General features: G+C 59.2%; 8 protein-coding genes across 8 annotated transcripts; 7 read left to right on the top strand and 1 right to left on the bottom strand.

The window, feature by feature from the left end:
- Nucleotides 1–597: 597 nt before the first annotated feature.
- On the top strand, nucleotides 598–1,598 carry BDV59DRAFT_205796 (uncharacterized protein; the record flags this gene model as incomplete). Its single annotated transcript, XM_073694706.1, has 2 exons — nucleotides 598–1,188; nucleotides 1,242–1,598. 2 exons carry the CDS (start codon nucleotides 598–600, stop codon nucleotides 1,596–1,598), a joined length of 948 nt encoding a protein of 315 aa, XP_073543572.1.
- Nucleotides 1,599–1,732: 134 nt separating this feature from the next.
- Nucleotides 1,733–2,609, top strand: BDV59DRAFT_134622 (putative nuclear distribution protein RO10). Its single transcript, XM_073687036.1, has 2 exons — nucleotides 1,733–2,084; nucleotides 2,137–2,609. Exons 1-2 carry the CDS (start codon nucleotides 1,853–1,855, stop codon nucleotides 2,541–2,543), a joined length of 639 nt encoding a protein of 212 aa, XP_073543571.1. The 5' UTR covers nucleotides 1,733–1,852; the 3' UTR covers nucleotides 2,544–2,609.
- Nucleotides 2,610–3,967: 1,358 nt separating this feature from the next.
- On the top strand, nucleotides 3,968–5,376 carry sho1 (osmosensor SHO1). Its single transcript, XM_073687035.1, has 4 exons — nucleotides 3,968–4,283; nucleotides 4,336–4,491; nucleotides 4,545–4,667; nucleotides 4,718–5,376. The coding sequence occupies exons 1-4, from the start codon at nucleotides 4,146–4,148 to the stop codon at nucleotides 5,243–5,245; spliced, it is 945 nt and encodes a 314-aa protein (XP_073543570.1). The 5' UTR covers nucleotides 3,968–4,145; the 3' UTR covers nucleotides 5,246–5,376.
- Nucleotides 5,377–6,363: 987 nt separating this feature from the next.
- On the top strand, nucleotides 6,364–7,453 carry BDV59DRAFT_196171 (PQ-loop repeat-containing protein; the record flags this gene model as incomplete). The annotated part of the gene is made up of 8 exons (XM_073692677.1): nucleotides 6,364–6,499; nucleotides 6,546–6,580; nucleotides 6,644–6,729; nucleotides 6,775–6,865; nucleotides 6,918–7,047; nucleotides 7,097–7,153; nucleotides 7,203–7,251; nucleotides 7,309–7,453. The coding sequence occupies 8 exons, from the start codon at nucleotides 6,364–6,366 to the stop codon at nucleotides 7,451–7,453; spliced, it is 729 nt and encodes a 242-aa protein (XP_073543569.1).
- Nucleotides 7,454–8,650: 1,197 nt separating this feature from the next.
- On the top strand, nucleotides 8,651–10,100 carry BDV59DRAFT_187824 (response regulator). The gene is made up of 2 exons (XM_073691296.1): nucleotides 8,651–9,500; nucleotides 9,556–10,100. Exons 1-2 carry the CDS (start codon nucleotides 8,676–8,678, stop codon nucleotides 9,910–9,912), a joined length of 1,182 nt encoding a protein of 393 aa, XP_073543568.1. The 5' UTR covers nucleotides 8,651–8,675; the 3' UTR covers nucleotides 9,913–10,100.
- Nucleotides 10,101–10,516: 416 nt separating this feature from the next.
- On the top strand, nucleotides 10,517–12,385 carry BDV59DRAFT_196169 (uncharacterized protein; the record flags this gene model as incomplete). Its single annotated transcript, XM_073692676.1, has 1 exon — nucleotides 10,517–12,385. The coding sequence occupies one exon, from the start codon at nucleotides 10,517–10,519 to the stop codon at nucleotides 12,383–12,385; it is 1,869 nt and encodes a 622-aa protein (XP_073543567.1).
- Nucleotides 12,386–12,958: 573 nt separating this feature from the next.
- BDV59DRAFT_205790 (NAD(P)H-dependent flavin oxidoreductase) lies at nucleotides 12,959–14,223 on the top strand (the record flags this gene model as incomplete). The annotated part of the gene is made up of 4 exons (XM_073694705.1): nucleotides 12,959–12,971; nucleotides 13,031–13,292; nucleotides 13,365–13,866; nucleotides 13,936–14,223. 4 exons carry the CDS (start codon nucleotides 12,959–12,961, stop codon nucleotides 14,221–14,223), a joined length of 1,065 nt encoding a protein of 354 aa, XP_073543566.1.
- A 101-nt stretch (nucleotides 14,224–14,324) lies between these two features.
- BDV59DRAFT_187818 (mitochondrial 37S ribosomal protein mS45) lies at nucleotides 14,325–15,931 on the bottom strand. Its single transcript, XM_073691295.1, has 2 exons — nucleotides 15,287–15,931; nucleotides 14,325–15,081 (listed from the first exon to the last, which is right to left on the bottom strand). The coding sequence occupies exons 1-2, from the start codon at nucleotides 15,791–15,793 to the stop codon at nucleotides 14,386–14,388; spliced, it is 1,203 nt and encodes a 400-aa protein (XP_073543565.1). The 5' UTR covers nucleotides 15,794–15,931; the 3' UTR covers nucleotides 14,325–14,385.
- Nucleotide 15,932: the final 1 nt, after the last annotated feature.

The following is a 15,932-nucleotide window of genomic DNA, read 5'->3' as shown; positions in this document are numbered from 1 at the left end:
TGCGCAACATACAGTATATTTCCGGAGTGGCACCTCTCTATGCTGTACGGAACACCTAAGTCACAGCCAGGTCGACAAAATCCAATGTAACGGCACCTCCGTCCTCGTTATGTCTACAGTTTACTTGAGTCTACTCCAGGAGCTCACCATCACCATACTCCAATGTATGTGGCGCCAAACATCGAAAAGCGCCGCCCAACAAGATCTCCACGTTGCGAAATCTCCACCCTTGATAGGAGCGGCAAATTAGAGTCAACGCCAGCTAACGAGGTAAGCAGTTAGCGGGGGTGTTTAGTTGACGTGATTCTCCAGTCATCAGCAAGTGTGAGACGGCTTAGTCCCTTTGGCGAGGCTGCGCTTCAGCTACCGCCGAATCGAGTAAGGAGCTGTCAGACCAGCTCGTATTCTGACCAAACCCGCCCAATATCGCAGGTGATCATCGGCCTCAAGGCCATCTCGCTCTCGTATTATTCTCCTTTCTTTGCAGCTCACCTTTGAGGACATGTGTTTGCTGGCTCGCGACCAAAGCCCTCCTGGAATTTATATGCGCGGCCGATCCACACAACCTCCCGTGCTCAGAAGCCATGTAACATCACCATGGCCAGTGACGGTGTCCTCCCTGTCGCGACCCCGGAGCCACAGTCGCAGTCCTCGCCGCCGGTAGCAACAACACTACGTCTGTACAAGCGTCTTGCCAACGGGCGAAAGGCGCTTTTCGCTCCATCGGACTCGGCGCCGGCACGCTACTTCGTGAACAACCCCATCCCGCACCGGCACCATACACAATGGACGCCAGTATTTTATCGCGGAGATAACCCCAAGTACGCGCCTGAATCTACGGTGATTGGCCGCGCGTTCCGCAACGCCCTCTGGGAGACGCTCGAGGTCCAGCTCGGGGAGGGCGTGGGCGAGGCGCTGGAGAATGAGCGACGGCGCAAAGAGGCCAAGAAACTCAGGGCAAAGAACCGGATGCGCAAGATCTTCGGGGCGGGGGCGAAGGATCCGGTCGAAGATCTAAGTGAGCGGGAGATTGTCGGGAGGATCACAGTGATTCGGGTGAAGCGGGCGAGTGTCTTCAAGCGGCGGGTCGAGTGGGAGTTGGACGGAGTGGTGTATCAGTGGACGGGGACAAGAAGGTTCTCGACGAGCTTCATGAAAGGCGTGAAGGGGTGGTCGCATAGTCTCAAGGTAAGAGTGATCGAGCAGGCTGGGATCCGGGGACTGCGGCTGACGAGATGTAGCTGGTGCGGAAATCGGATCATGCGCTGGCGGCGACCTTTGAGAAGAGTCGATGGGCGTCATTCTCGGGGTCGATCCGATCTGGAGGGCCTCCGAATAAATCGAAGCAGTTCGTCGGCAGTCTTCACACCTACGCTCTGCCAGCGGCCAGCGGGAATGCTCTGGTGCCGGTGCCGGAGATCCGAGTCGAGCCAGACATCGTTCAGGACATCCATCGGGGGTTCACCCGGGAGGACGAGCTCAATGATGCGATTGCGCTCACCTGTTGGATGGCAGTTGAGGCAGAGCACCGGTTGCGTTGGAAGGTTGTGGATGTTCTGCAGCACCTGGGCGAGGCGGCGGGCGAAGGCGGCGGATGAATTATCGCCATAGGGATGTATAGGTGGCCCATTGTTATAATATAGATCCTTGGCTTGTATCTTTCATGTGGATAGATATAGTCGAGTTGAGGTAAACGACTCTGTAACCATGGACCGGCGGAAGGTTAAATCGCCACGTGCGGAGTGAAAGAGTTGGTTCTGTTTGCATTCCCGTTTGGTATCAGGCAATTCCTCCCCCGACCACCTGCAACAGACAGAAACCCCCTCATCAAGCATCCCCTCAACCCCACAAAATGACGCTCGAAGACGACTCCGTAGCCGGAGCCACCATTGAACTCCTCGAGGCTCGTCTGCGACGACTCACCTACCTCCTCACCGGCGACACCAACTGGACGGGGGTTCCCACCGCGCCCGCAAAGCCCGCCTCCCTAGACGACAGCGTCTCCCGCCGGCTACTCCATCTCGAGCGCGACCTCGAGAAACTAAGCAAGAGCATCCCCGCCGTGCGAGATGTCGTTCAGCTACGTGTGTTCTCCCCTGTCCTCCCCGGGACCACTGTGAATAACCCCCGGATTAGATGACCGCTTCCCCGACCTCTTCCGCCCGACACCACCACAGAGCGTCCCCGAGAACCTGACGACGCAGAATCTGGCGTCGATGGTCTTGTCGTACGCGTCGGCCTTTCCGGAAACGGCGTCGCGGCTGACCTCGTTGAACGACCTGCCCATTCCCGACGCGCAGAGCTCGGCGGCGCTGATCGAGCTGCAGCCGCGCCTGGAGCGGTTGGCGCAGACGCAGGACGAACAAGCGAGGCAGATTGCAGAGCTGCGGGTGCGGACGGCGCGGGTGTTGCAGCGGTGGTATGAGGTATCGTTGGTGGGCGCGGGGGAGTGCTGGGCGGAATGGGAAGGACGACTCGAGGATGTGGAACGAGAGGTCAAACGGGAAGAGGTGGTGCGGGAGCGCCGGGCGCACGAGGTGTGATTATCTTTTACATTGTTTGCTAGCTCTAGATGATACCATTTTCGTTGGCTGTATTGGATGTATCGAGTTGGTTGGCGTGATTCGGCCGGGAACACTTCCTACGTCCGTTGCTGTCGAATAGTCGGATCGACTCAGCGTCCGATCCAGATCCAGACCTCGATCCGGCCTTCGCCGATGCGTCGGTCGACCTTGCAGAATCCGAGACGAGCCACCTGAAAGTCAATGGACCCTTGCATGGAGACTCCGCCAGACGACCCGTGAAGATGGGGGCCAATTTCGGGTCCAACCAGATTGTGTAATGGGGAAGTATCTACGGGGAATATGATTAGGGTGGACATGAGAGTTAATGAGGTTGATTCCATGGGGGAAGAATGAAGGGACCACGTCCGCAGTATTGGGCAGGAAGAATGAGGTCGATCGACAGGGCCAGACACGTCGATGAGCTCGAGCCACCCATCACGAGCGACGTTGCGTGTTCCTCGGGGCTGCGATCTCGGTGTCATCTCCCGGACCAAGGCAGAGATTGTGCTTGTGGAGGAGGCGAGCGGATTATGTATGGTTGTGCAGGGCGTAATTAGCGGGAGATTAATTTAATTAACATCGTTTCAGAGACATCCAGCATGCCCCATACCCTCTGTCCGCAGTCAAGAGTAGGATCCAAATTGATAGAAACACCCCGACGATAGTAATATGACGATCAATAAAATATGAATGTTTCTGCCATCCCGGAACCATGAACAATCCCGATCAATCTCTCAATTCATGGAGAATAGAATCATCAAATCCATAAAAATAGAATCTCGATCGACCCACTCCGGCCTCCCCCACCAATCAGCACCCGCCGGTGCCTTGTCTGGAACTTCCCCTCTTCTTCCTCTTCTTCCTCCTCCTCTTCTTCTCGTCCTCTTCGCTTGTTATTCTCCTTTTCCGCCTCATCTCCTCTTCCTTCTCCTCTTCCACCACTTCCTTCTCCATCCGTTCGATCGGTTCCTTCCATCCATCGACCATTCGCTCGTTCCTTCTTCCCCAATTCTCTTCTTCTCTTTTTTTTTTTTTTGTTTACCTTTTTCTTCTTTTCTTCCCTTCCTTCCCCTGTTTCACGTCGGCTCTCTTTCTCCCACATCCACCGTTTCATCTTGGTCTCCTCCCCCCAGCCTGGTGCTGTTCTTTTCGCCTCGTCCTGCAAGGAGTTCTTTTCTTCCCTCCAACCTCGTTCTCACGAACCCGTTCGTGTCTCGGAAATAGATTGCCTCCTGCGTTTAAGCTCCAACGCCGCATCATAACCTTCCTTCTCCAGCCTCCGTCTTGATTCAGGTAATGGGCGTCCTCGCACCCTGCATCGTCTCGTTCCTCTTAATTTCCCCCCCCCCAACTACTCCATCCCCAGATTCTTCATCTTGTCCATCATGTTCTGGAGATCCACCCTTCGATCGTCTTCCTTCGTGTCGGCTCCATCTAACGCGCCCCCATAGTCCGTCGACCGCCCGACCTCAGCGAGTCTGTCGTCATTGCATTCCGCGGACTGTCCCAATCTGGATATAGGGACTGTCGATATCTCCCTGTCCACTCCTCATCCGCTCTCGCTTCACCCACGCCACCTTCATGGTCGCTTCCTCCTCCCACTCATCCTCGCTCCAGAAGCCGAATCCCTACGCCCGTCCGTCGCGCAGAATGGCGAGATTTCAGCCCAGCAATATCCTCGGCGACCCCTTCGCTCTCGCTACCGTGTCCATCTCCATCGTGGGTTCTCGTGCCCGTTGGTCCCTCCCCAACCCGACTGACCGGAATCTAGCTCGCGTGGCTCATCGCCTTCATCTCCTCGATCGTCGCCGATGTCAAGACAAATTATCCCACCTACTCCTGGTGGGCCGTTGCCTACATGTTTTGCTGCATTATCGGTCTAACGGTCGTGTTCGGCTCGGATACCGGTTCGATTTACGGGGTCGCGGTATGGCTCTCGCTTCGCCCTCTGCCCACTTGGTCAAAGCTAATCCCTCGCAGATCGTGGGTTATCTGGCCGCTGGCCTGGTGTTTACCACGTTGGCGGTGAACTCGTTGGTCTACGTCGACGATTCCGCATCCCAGGCAGCCGGAGCTGGTTTCATTCTCCTGTCCATGGTGATCGTATGTCGCCCTCGCCCCCACCGAATATCCCTTCCCACTAACAGACATAGATCGTGTGGATTTTCTACTTCGGCTCCACCCCTCAGGCCGCGCACCGTGGCTTCATCGATTCGTTCGCCCTCCATAAGGAGAGCCCTCCCCCGTACGGAAATGGCAAGCACCTGTCGGGTGGTTTCGGGAACCGCCCCGAGACGACTTCCAGCCAGGCCCCCCAAATGTACACCTCCGCCCAACTCAACGGCTTCGAGACCTCGTCGCCCGTGTCTGGCTTCCCCGGTGGCGCTCCGGGCTCGGAGAACCGCAGCTCGTCGGCTCCCCGCTTTGGAAATCCCTCCTCCAGCAACCTGCCGGTCAATGGCAGCAGTGATGTGGCCGGCGAGGTCCCCCAGCCCACCGAATACCCCTACCGCGCCAAGGCGATCTACTCGTACGATGCCAACCCGGAGGACGCCAACGAGATTAGCTTCGCCAAGCATGAGATCCTAGAGGTGTCCGACGTTAGTGGCCGATGGTGGCAGGCCCGGAAATCGAGCGGAGAGACGGGCATTGCTCCCTCCAACTACCTGATATTGCTGTAAAGTGGTTGGAGCAAGCCTCCCGTGCAACCTTTTCTCTTTTTCCCGGTCTGTCCTGCTTCCTCGCGATTGTTTGATTGCGAGCCCAAAACTTTTGATACCCTTCGAGTAGTATCACTCGGCGCGATTCTGGTCTGCAGTCACGTTACGTCTTCATGGATTTTGTTGCTCCTTTGCGTTTGGTTTGTACCGGGGTTCCCACCCGGCATCGGCATTCCTTTGAATTGTGTATGTTTATTACGGTTTGAGTTGGTTTTATATCCAGATGATCAATTGGCAGTGTTCGGATGTATTTCAATGCAGCCGCGAGTATTTATTCTTTATCAATGATTGTCAAAAAGACGGTTTTTTAGACATGGTTTTTTAGAAATCTCTCACAAAAGTGCAAATGCGTACAGACAGACGGAGACGACACCTGCGCTGTCCCACCGTGCCACGTGCGTCAACGTCCCGGGGATTTTTCTGTGCATCCGTGCGGTGTAGATACACAACAAACTACGTAGGATCTTATTCTGGCCCAAGAAAGCTTACCTTTCATTCCTAGATTAATCAGGTCCGGGTCAGTCTATCATTCTCCCCTCCATCCATGCCGCCAAGATGACCTGCTTAGTTTCTCATCTGGTTTACCCATCTGGTCTTAGTCCAGCCTATCTCCATCGCCGGTTCTCCAATGATAGAGCCGCGTTCCACCGCCAGGGTGACTGTGCACGACTGGTTCCAACCATCGTGCTTTGGGGCTGCATCTGCCTGACATATGGCAGTGGGATATCCCATGGGCTTCGATCGTCGTTGTTGATCGGTGGGTAGAAGCCGTGCAGGGCTTCTTCCCACAGTGAATCGATGGATTTCTTTCCCATTCTCGCGACACCCTTCCCAGAGTTCCCCGGGTCCTAGCATGCTGAAGAGGTCCGTCTCGGGCAGCATAGCATCTGTGATCGTGCGTCGGGTTTGATCCTAGCGCTGGACTGTTTTTCCTCTTTGATATCAACCCCAGTTTTTCTCCTTTCGTAGGTGATTTTTTTCTCCCAGTAGACTGGGCTTTTGTCCTCTTTCCCCGTTCTCTCATTTAACGACAGAGACGCTCGGGTTGCACTGAATCCCACAATATGGCCGGAGGAAACATGGTGGCAGCCAACGTGCTGGGCACGATTGGCACAGTGCTCTGGTGCATCCAGCTCATCCCGCAGATTTGGTATAACTGGCGTCGCAAGAAGACAGATGGGTTCCCCCAGCTGATGATGCTGTTGTGGGCTGCTTGTACGTGTCTGTTTCTGGTTGTAAACGGTCCTGCTGATTGGAGTAGGTGCGGTCCCCATGGGGGCGTATTTGATTCTGCAGGTGGGTGTGATCCAGGTGGATACCTTTATATATCGGTGGACGAGACTGATGTGTATCGGGTAGAATGTGAATATGCCGCTGCAGGTGCAGCCACAGATCTTCGGGGTGTTTTCTCTGATCAGTTGGGGCCAGATTCTATACTATAACCAGTGAGCGAGGCCGGACTGCTCCCGGAATACTGCTGACTCGGACAGTGACTTCTCCCGACTGAAGGCGGGTTGTTCTGTGGTTGGACTGTGCGCCTTGTTTGGAGGGATCGAAGCCATGTTGATCCTGACTTTGCGGGTGCATTGGTTCCCATCTACGGCAATGTTGGAGCGATGGCTGACGGTTGAAGATCCCATATAGCAAGGGAATCACCTGGCCAGACCTGCTGGTCGGAGCGGTGGCCGCCGTGCTGCTGGCGTCCGGGCTGATTCCTCCCTACTTTGAGCTGTGGAAGCGAGACGGCCGTGTGATTGGAATCAGTGGGTTTGGATCCTCTCTTTAGCAGTTGAGATGTGCTGATAGGTGTAGACTGGGTGTTTCTGTCGATTGATACGTTCGGGGGGCTGTTCTCGCTGTTTTCCTTAGGTTTGTCCCTGTTGATCTCCTTTGATGCTATTACCGCTAATGGATACAGCTGCGGAAGGGAGTTTTGATATCCTCGGGGGCATCATGTATATCATTGTGTAGGTGTCTGTCTGTTTGTTTGTCTGCCGGGGTAACACTGACAGGAACGACGCCAGGGTGGTGCTGGAAGCCGGGATTTACGTGAGCCACATCGTCTGGCGCATCCGATACCGACACATCCGACAGGAGGCGAAGACCAGAGGACGCAGTGTGGATGAGGTGCTGGAGGAAAAGGCGACGGCCGAAGGGGTAGTAGTATAAAAACGTGACCGATGTAGATATCACGGGATTCGCGGCTGCAGCAAGTTGAGCTACTGCACCTCCTCCTCTTCTCTTCCTCCTCCTCCTCCATTTTCCCTCTACAGATCATGTCCTCAGTCTCATTCCTCTCCTTCGGTCTCCGGACCGATCCTCCTGGTCTCCCGTTCGCTTCCCCTGAGTAACCACCATGACCTGGAATAAACTCAAGACCAAACTGTTGCGGCGATCGGGTCCCGGAGAATCCACTCTCCACCAGAACTTCATCTCCTCCACCTCTCCGCCTCAGTCTTCTCTCTCTTCCTCCTCTCCCTCCCCCCGAACCTCCCCTCGACCTTCGCTCCGGGATCTCTCCCCGTCCAGGAGGGCTCCACCAGTGAATCATTCCAAGAATCCCTCCGATCGTCCCAATTTCTCTCCGGATTTGGAGCTTCCTCCTGCCTCTCCGCCCACGCCTCCCACCCCCGATAGCCTTGCCTTGCAACTCGTCTACAACCAGGCTCGGGATCGCTCGCTTCCTCCGAAGCAGCAGTCAGTTGCCTCTCTGAATGCCGTCGCCGAGAGTTCCTCTCAGCCGCCGCCCAATCGCTCCGTCCTTCCGTCGCCCGTCTCGTTTCCGAAGCGTCCTAGTCTAGGAGCCCGTCGTCAATCCTTGTTCGCGCCGAATCAGCAGTGGATCAGCTCCCTCTTCGACCAGGGTACCGCGTCCGACCGGCTGCCCTCCCTTGTACCGACCATGGCCTCCCGCAAGATCTGGGTGAGACGCCCAGGGGGCTCGGCCACCTTGGTCCCCACCGCCGATGATGCCCTCGTCGACGAACTCCGCGACCAGGTCATCCTCAAATACGCCAATTCCCTGGGGAGAACCTTCGACGCCCCCGATATCACCATCCGGATCACGCCCCGCGAAGGCTCCAATCGGCAAACCCATCCCGATCGAATGCTGAGCCCCGAAGAGTCGTTACTCGCCGTGGTGGACTCATACTACCCCGGTGGTCAGATGATCGAGGAAGCGCTGGTCATCGACATCCCCTCGCGTCGAACCCCCAAGCCGTCCCCCCGTCACAGCGTCTACTACAATCAGTCCGAGCCCGGCGAGCACGGCGAGTACTTTCCCATCATGCCCGTCAACCCCAATGTCCCTACCCCGCCAACCCATCCGTCCAACTCCTCCGGCAGCGTGAGCGGTCATCCCGCGCCGTCAATCTCGGTCCTCACCACTGGTATGGTTCCCCCGTTACCCTCCCCCGGCAGTCGGGCCAATCGCCCGTCGCGTCGTCCTCCCCTGACCCGACATACGACCAACTCCCCAACGATGCTCGGTCAAGCCCCCAACCCGAAGGGTGAGTCTTCTCGCTTTTCTGTGTTCTTGCCCCATGGTCCCCCCGTGCTGACGTCCTTAGACCATGGCGTATCCCCCGCGTCCATGCCGCCACCGCCAGCGCCCTCCGTGCCAACACCCCCCGCTCCGCCGCCGGAATCGCCCCAGACCAAGACCATGACGCCGCCTACACGGGTGGCTTCGCCGCGCCCTCGCCAGTCCAAGCCGAAGAAGACCAGCGGCCAGTCGCTCAGCGCCGCCTTCGGGGGCCTCATCGAGGGCACGGTGCCTCCGATCAACGTCCTCATTGTCGAAGATAACGTCATCAACCAGCGGCTCCTGGAAGCCTTCATGAAGCGACTCAGCGTGCGGTGGAAATGTGCCGCCAACGGAGAGGAAGCGGTGAAGAAATGGCGTCAGGGCGGGTTCCATCTGGTCCTGATGGATATCCAACTGCCCGTAATGAACGGTTTGGATGCGACGAAGGAGATCCGGCGTCTGGAGCGCCTCAATGGCATCGGTGTATTCCCCAAGACCGCGTCCGGCCGATCCAGCGCCACAGCGACCTCTCCGCCGGAACCCATGCCCGAGGCGTTGAAGGAGGAAGACGTTTTGCATGACCTGTCGTTGTTCAAGAGTCCGGTCATCATCGTGGCTTTGACCGCGAGCAGTCTCCAGAGTGACCGTCACGAGGCTTTGGCCGCCGGTTGCAATGATTTCCTGACAAAGGTGGGTATATGTGTTTTGTGGCTGTGCTTGGGCTCGTGCTAACCAATGTCTTCAGCCCGTGCGATTCGAGTGGCTCGAGCAGAAAGTCACGGAATGGGGCTGCATGCAGGCCTTGATCGACTTTGAAGGCTGGCGGAAATGGCGAGGATTCGCCGACTCGAACCAGTCGTCTCCGATTTCCGAGGGCCATACCAGTCCACTGCAGGTGGGCCACGAGGGGTCGTTGAAAAAGTCCCCATCAGCAATCGAGTCGCCTTCCCGACGCTTGGAGGCGCGGAAATCCAACAGCCACTCGCGTCTGGGCCGCAACGAGATCTCCCGCGAGGACTCTTCCGGCAGTACGAGTATAGACGGTCCGGATACTCCCTCCAACCACACGACTGTCCCCATCGGGGAGCAGAATGCTGGTTGATGTACCGTTTGTCTGTGTACGTTCTTGTGCTACGATTGTTGCATGCGTTTGCCCTATCCATGGATACCCAGCATAGTCCTTGACCCGTTCTATTTAGCTTATTTTGAGCCATGTCATATACGCGATATTACGAAGAATTGATTTGCCACCTGCAGATTAATCTGAAGCTTCTTGTAGTTAAATTTCAGGCCGTCTTCTCCCGACGCTGACCTTACCGCAGTGTGAGACCCTCGGTCTCGGTTCTGCCACGCTGTGACTGGACAGCAGCGGCACGGCTGACATCGTGATCCTGCAAGCCTCCTGGTGGCTGTCACCGGCCTTCAGACAGTTCCTAGCGAGCAGTCGTGATTGGCAGTATGGGCTTATTCCCCCTCCACGGCAGACCTGGCTTATCGTTCTCTCTTGCCCTTCCTCACACGAGGCACCCGGGAAGCTCAAACTCTTGACGAGACCAAAAGACCCTAAAAGGACGAGAGTAGTCATGAGCGGGCCTCATGTCCTTTTCCAGTACTACATCTCCCTCCTCGGCGAGTATGTGCGGCTCGACCTTCCTCTCAGGGCATACATCGATTCCGCTTTCCACGCCGCAACCAACCTCCTTCCGATGGCCGAGGTCAAGAAGCTCGGCGGTAGCCTGGTTGAGATCTCCGCCGTATCGACCATCATCGGGGCGCCTATCGCCGAGGCCCTCATCCATGGACTCAAGGCGGCGTGCGGCATCGTCTGGGCGCCCATGAGCTGCTTCGGCGTCATCCACGTCGTCAAGGCCTGTTTGGCGGCGTCCGCACCAGACTTCCTCCGCGAGTCGATGGGCCTACGCAACCAGTTTGTCGACGATGCCATCGGCGTGGTTCTCCCCGTGAACCGGTTCAAACAGGCGCGCAGCCGGATGGATCTCGGTGATGCCTGCGCGATCGAAGTGCTTCCCCAGCGGCGCTGGGTCGGCCAGTGGGTACTCGACCGCTGGGCGCGTGACTCGAACCGCCCACCGATGAAGAAGACGCAAGACGAAATGGCACGCATCAGGGCTGCCGACATAAGTGCCAGGCGTCCCCACTACCGCTCCCATTGCCTCTATACGCTGGACAGGAACGCCCGACTCGCCCTCGACACCGTCCCCAGCGGCGAGAAAGGCGCCCCCATCGTCATCCACCGCTTCATCCTGGACCTCGGCGGCATTCCAGCGGCCTGGCGCGACTGGCTGTGTCTGTCGCTCTCGCTCGCCAAGCTGGTCGAGGTCGTCGTCCTGCGCGCCGTCGGCAGCCGTCGCATCTGGGTATGGACCATGGTCGGCTGGGCCCACGCCTTCGCCGCCGCCGTGCTCCTGCAGACGACCGGGCTCGGCCGCGACGACGCGACCAAACGCACGCGACACCTCGTCGCCGGCACCCCGCTCCCGTCGGCCCTCCGCGCCGGTGAACAGGGCAAGATCGTCCTCGGCATCCCGGCCAACGTGCGTCGCCACGTCCTCTGGCGCACCGTGCTCGCCGCCGCCGGCGTCGGCGTCAACCTCGCCGGCCTCCTGGGCACCTTCACATCCCTGGATGGCGAGCCCACCGCCGCCCTGTACGTGTGGATCGCCTTCCAGATCTTCTGGCTCGTCCTGCGCAGCGTGGTCTACTACTTCGCCCCGGGCGGCACGGCCGTCCAGCAGGGCCTGATGGCCAGCCGCACGTGGGAAACCGCCTCCCCCGACGACAAGACGCAGGTGCTCCTCCTGCTGGACGAGCTGGCGGCGCACCAGGCCTCGACCCACCCGCGCGGGTACTTCGCCTACCTGCGCGACTGCATGTCGTTCGCGGAGCTGCGCACGCGCCTGCACGGCGTGGACGGCGCCCTCACGCCGTTCTTGCCCATGCGGGCGCTCCGCGGGCCGGATGCATCCCTCTCCATCGTCGCGGTCACAGGCGACCCGATGATCCGCACCGCGGCGTGGATGCAGGGGTGTAGCCTGGACAACGCGGAGCTGTATGATGCCTGCATTGCGTTCGTGCAGGTGCCCGCATCGGAGAAAGTCGCGGGCGGTGGCGGCGGCGGTGATGCCGCCGCAGAGCGTGTGATTGCCGTCCCGTGTGTACGGGTGTACTCCTGCGACTGCATGGCGGGCGACGGGTTCGACCGCGGGAACAGCCACCCCGAGTGCGGGAAGATCCAGTGGTGGTATTTCTTCCCTGTTGATGCTGGGTCTCTGTCGGAGGTGCGGGAGCTGGTATCCGCTCCGGCCCTGTCGGAGACTGAGAGTGGAGATGGGGAGCCGCCGCCGCCGCCGCCGGTCGATCTCCCGCGATGGGTTATTGCGCACAGCACCAAGGCCGCGGGGGAGCTGGACGTGGAGGTCGTGACGGAGCCGGAGCTCGAGAGGCGGTTGTCGTTTGGCTGGTGGAAGATCAGCATCAGCGGTATGGCGGATATGAGGAAGACATGGGACGTTGGCCGTATTGCAGCGGAGGCGGTTGTCCGCTTGCTGCGGTGAGTGGATTGTTACGATGATGACTATGAGTTATGAAGGAGTTGGGGTTGTATTTGGGGTCTGGAACAACCGGGTTATACGCGTCCTCGATGCCACAGCGCTGCATTACTCTGCTCGGGCATCACCATGGGCTACGGCTCTTGCAGGGACACCTGCGGTGAAAATGTGAGCTCGAACTATATCCTGCATGGTGTACGCACGTATCTATCAAATGGATCACTCTAGGCAGTGCATTGGGTCTATCGTGGAGTATACACAAGCACAAGACTACTACTACACCATCGATGGTTCTAGATATCCATCATACACCTTTGCTTCCTTCCACAAGAGGATGGGAAGACCATTCCATCCAACACACGAAGCCTACCAACTTCGCTCATCCTGCCAACAACCTCGAAGCCTCGGTTATCCCAGCGCGACGGATCCGAGGCAGCGCGGCTAGACGTGCATCCAGCAGGGATGAAGGAGGGGCATGTTCACCAACATACACATCCAACATCATATAAACAATGCCATAAACCCTCACGATGCTCCCCAGCCACGCATCCACCCGGGATACTCCATCCACCCTCCAAAATGCCGTCTAACCGTGCGTCTCCCCCGCCATCCACCCACAGAACTAACCCTAACACTAACACAAATACCCAGAAACCATCCAAACCCCCATCACCGACCTCCTCGGGATCACACACCCGATCATGCTAGCCGGCATGGGCACCGCCGCCGGCCCCAGCCTCGCCGCTGCGGTGACCAACGCCGGCGGCATCGGCGTGATCGGCGGCATTGGATACACGCCGTCCGCGCTCCGCGAGGCCATCGCCGAGCTGAAATCCAAGCTGAATGACCCCTCCGCGCCATTCGGCGTGGACCTGCTCCTCCCGCAGGTTGGCGGCACCGCGCGCAAGACCAAGTGCGCCCCCCGCCCCGCCCCCCACCAACTGGCTTCCCTCGGTGTGCACGAGGTACTAACCAGGAACAACAGCTACGACTACACAAAAGGCCACCTAGACGAGCTCATCAGCGTGATCATCGAGACCGGCACGAAGGTGTTCGTGTCGGCGGTGGGCGTGCCGCCGCAGGGCGTCGTCGACCGGCTGCACGCGGGCGGCGTGCTCTACATGAACATGATCGGGCACCCGCGGCACGTGGCCAAGTGTCTGGCGCGCGGCGTGGACATTGTCTGCGCGCAGGGCAGCGAGGGCGGCGGCCACACGGGCGATGTGCCGACCTCCGTGCTGGTCCCCGCCGTGGCGCGCCTGCTGCGCGGCGCGAAGAGCCCGCTGACGGGGCAGCCCGTGCCGCTCGTCGCCGCGGGCGGCGTCTACTGCGGGGAGTCGCTGGCCGCGGCGCTGATGCTGGGGGCGTCGGCGGTGTGGGTGGGCACGCGGTTCGTCGTGGCGCGGGAAGCCGGCGCGTCGCGCGCGCACCAGGAGGCCGTCACCACGGCCGGGATTGATGATACCGTGCGCACGATCATCTTCTCGGTAGGTTGTCTTCTTCCGTTCGTGGTGTTGGGGGGGTAGGGAGGGCTAATGGATGTGATATGATGATAGGGCCGCCCGCTCCGGGTCCGCAAGACCAAGTATATCCTCGACTGGGAGGAGAATCGCCAGGAGGAGATCAAGGCGCTGACGGCAAGGGGCATCCTGCCTGTCGAGCACGACGCGGACAACCATCCGGACGATCCGGAGATCCTGGACAATGCGTATCCGTATCTGATGGGGGTGTGTGCGGCGGAGATCAAGACCGTGCAGACGGCGGCGGAGATCGTGGACGAGATGATGAGCGAGGCGGCGGGCCGTTTGGCTGTCGTTACCAGACGCTTCACGCCGAAGTTGTAATCCGCAGCTCGCAGCTGTTGAGGAGACTCATACCATCCCGAGTGTAAGTATCATGCTCGTGGAGGTCGTGGACGTAGTGTATAATGCAAGACAAGGTTGGTATGATTGCTAAGTTCGGAATCTATAATACAAGTCCACTCATTCATACAAAGAATACAACACCTACACCTCCACGCGGGTCGGGATCTTCACCTGGCCCTTCTTGCGCTCGTAGCTGGGCACCCCATAGCGCTGGCCGGGCGCCTGGGCCCCGCGGCCATCCGCCCCGACCGTCTCGCGACTCACCTCGACGTCCTTGAAGCGGAACTCGAACCGCGACTCCGCCGGCCGCACCTTCTGCAGCCGCTGCTCGGCGCGGTCCTTGGCCGCCTGCTTCCGGGCGCGCTCCGCCTCCTCCTCGCCGCGCAGCCGGCGCTCGTACAGCTTCTGCGTCTCGCGGCCCTCGAACGGGTGCGCGAGCCGGTGGCGCTCGTGCGCGATGAGATGCGGGTGCGGGATGCGCACGTCGGCCGGCTGCAGCACGCGCTGCTCGTCGGCGCCCTTGCCGACGGTCTCGATGGCCGCGCCGGGCTGCTGCGTGACGCGGGTGACCGCCGCGTCCGGGTCGGCGGCGTCGCGGGCGACCTGGGCGTGCTCCTGCGCCGGCGCGGCCGAGAACACGCGACCGGCGTCGGTGCGGGTGAACTGCCGCGACTCCGAGACCGGGTAGAAGATCTGCGGGTCGGTCAGGCGGTGCACGGGGAGGTCGTTGATGGACTCGTGGGGGTTGGAGCGCTGGTCGCGCGGGTCGTCGTATAACGGGGTGGTGGGGACCATTTCGTGGACGGCGCGGGCGTAGGGGAGCGCCAGCTCCTTGTTCTGTGTGGCCACGTTAGCATGGGTCATGTTGCTCGCTGCCAAAACAGAGGATAGGGTATTGATAGTGTCACATCAGTGAGAAAAGGCGGTTGTAAGCATTCCCGGAGGTTATAAAGACTAATCGTTTTGTATATGTCTCATCACGCAAACACAGGGGGTGGGAGGGGAAAGGGCAAAAAAAAAAAAGATCACGGGGAAGGTTTACCTGCTGTTTCATCCGTCTCTCCAGCTCCACCAGCCGGACGACAGCACCAACACGGCGCATGTCGACCCCCAGCTCGACGCTGACGGCCCGGACGCTCTTCTTCTTCCGCACCACCCGCTCGTAGATCTCGTTCCGGAGCTCCTCGCTGAGGATCGGCTCGCTGACGAAATTGGGGTTCAGGGGGAACGGCCGTGACCGCCCCGTCCGCTCGGGCGCCTCATCTTCACCAGCACGTCGGTAGCGCAGCTGCGTCAGGTAGTTGGTCTGCCCGGGGAGGTGGGTCTTCAGGGCGGCGCCCTCGCCATTCAACCAGGAGAACATGTCGGCCCGTAGCTTCGTCTGGGTAGATGATGTCGACGAGAATGGCCGGCTCGACCGACGGGAAGAGGAGCATGATGTGGAGGAAGGGGAGGGGACTTTGGTGGAGGAGCAAAGGGTGGCCGAGGTGGAGGAGAGGTAGGGGAGGAGGGAGTTGGAAACGAGCTGATTCTGTATTCGGGGAGGCATGATGAAGGTCCTCTCTGCAGACAGCTCAACCACAGGAGGGAATTGGGATGGTAGCGAGCAATTGAGGGGAACGGAGGAAGAGGGAGAGTTGACTGACGGATGAAGTCGAATTGTCAACAGGAAGAAACTTTTGCGCGGG

This window comes from Aspergillus ambiguus, assembly GCF_047715705.1.
Source record: "Aspergillus ambiguus strain CBS 117.58 unplaced genomic scaffold BDV59scaffold_50, whole genome shotgun sequence".
Lineage (NCBI taxonomy): Eukaryota > Fungi > Ascomycota > Eurotiomycetes > Eurotiales > Aspergillaceae > Aspergillus > Aspergillus ambiguus.
This window is presented reverse-complemented; position numbering and strand designations above follow the sequence as displayed.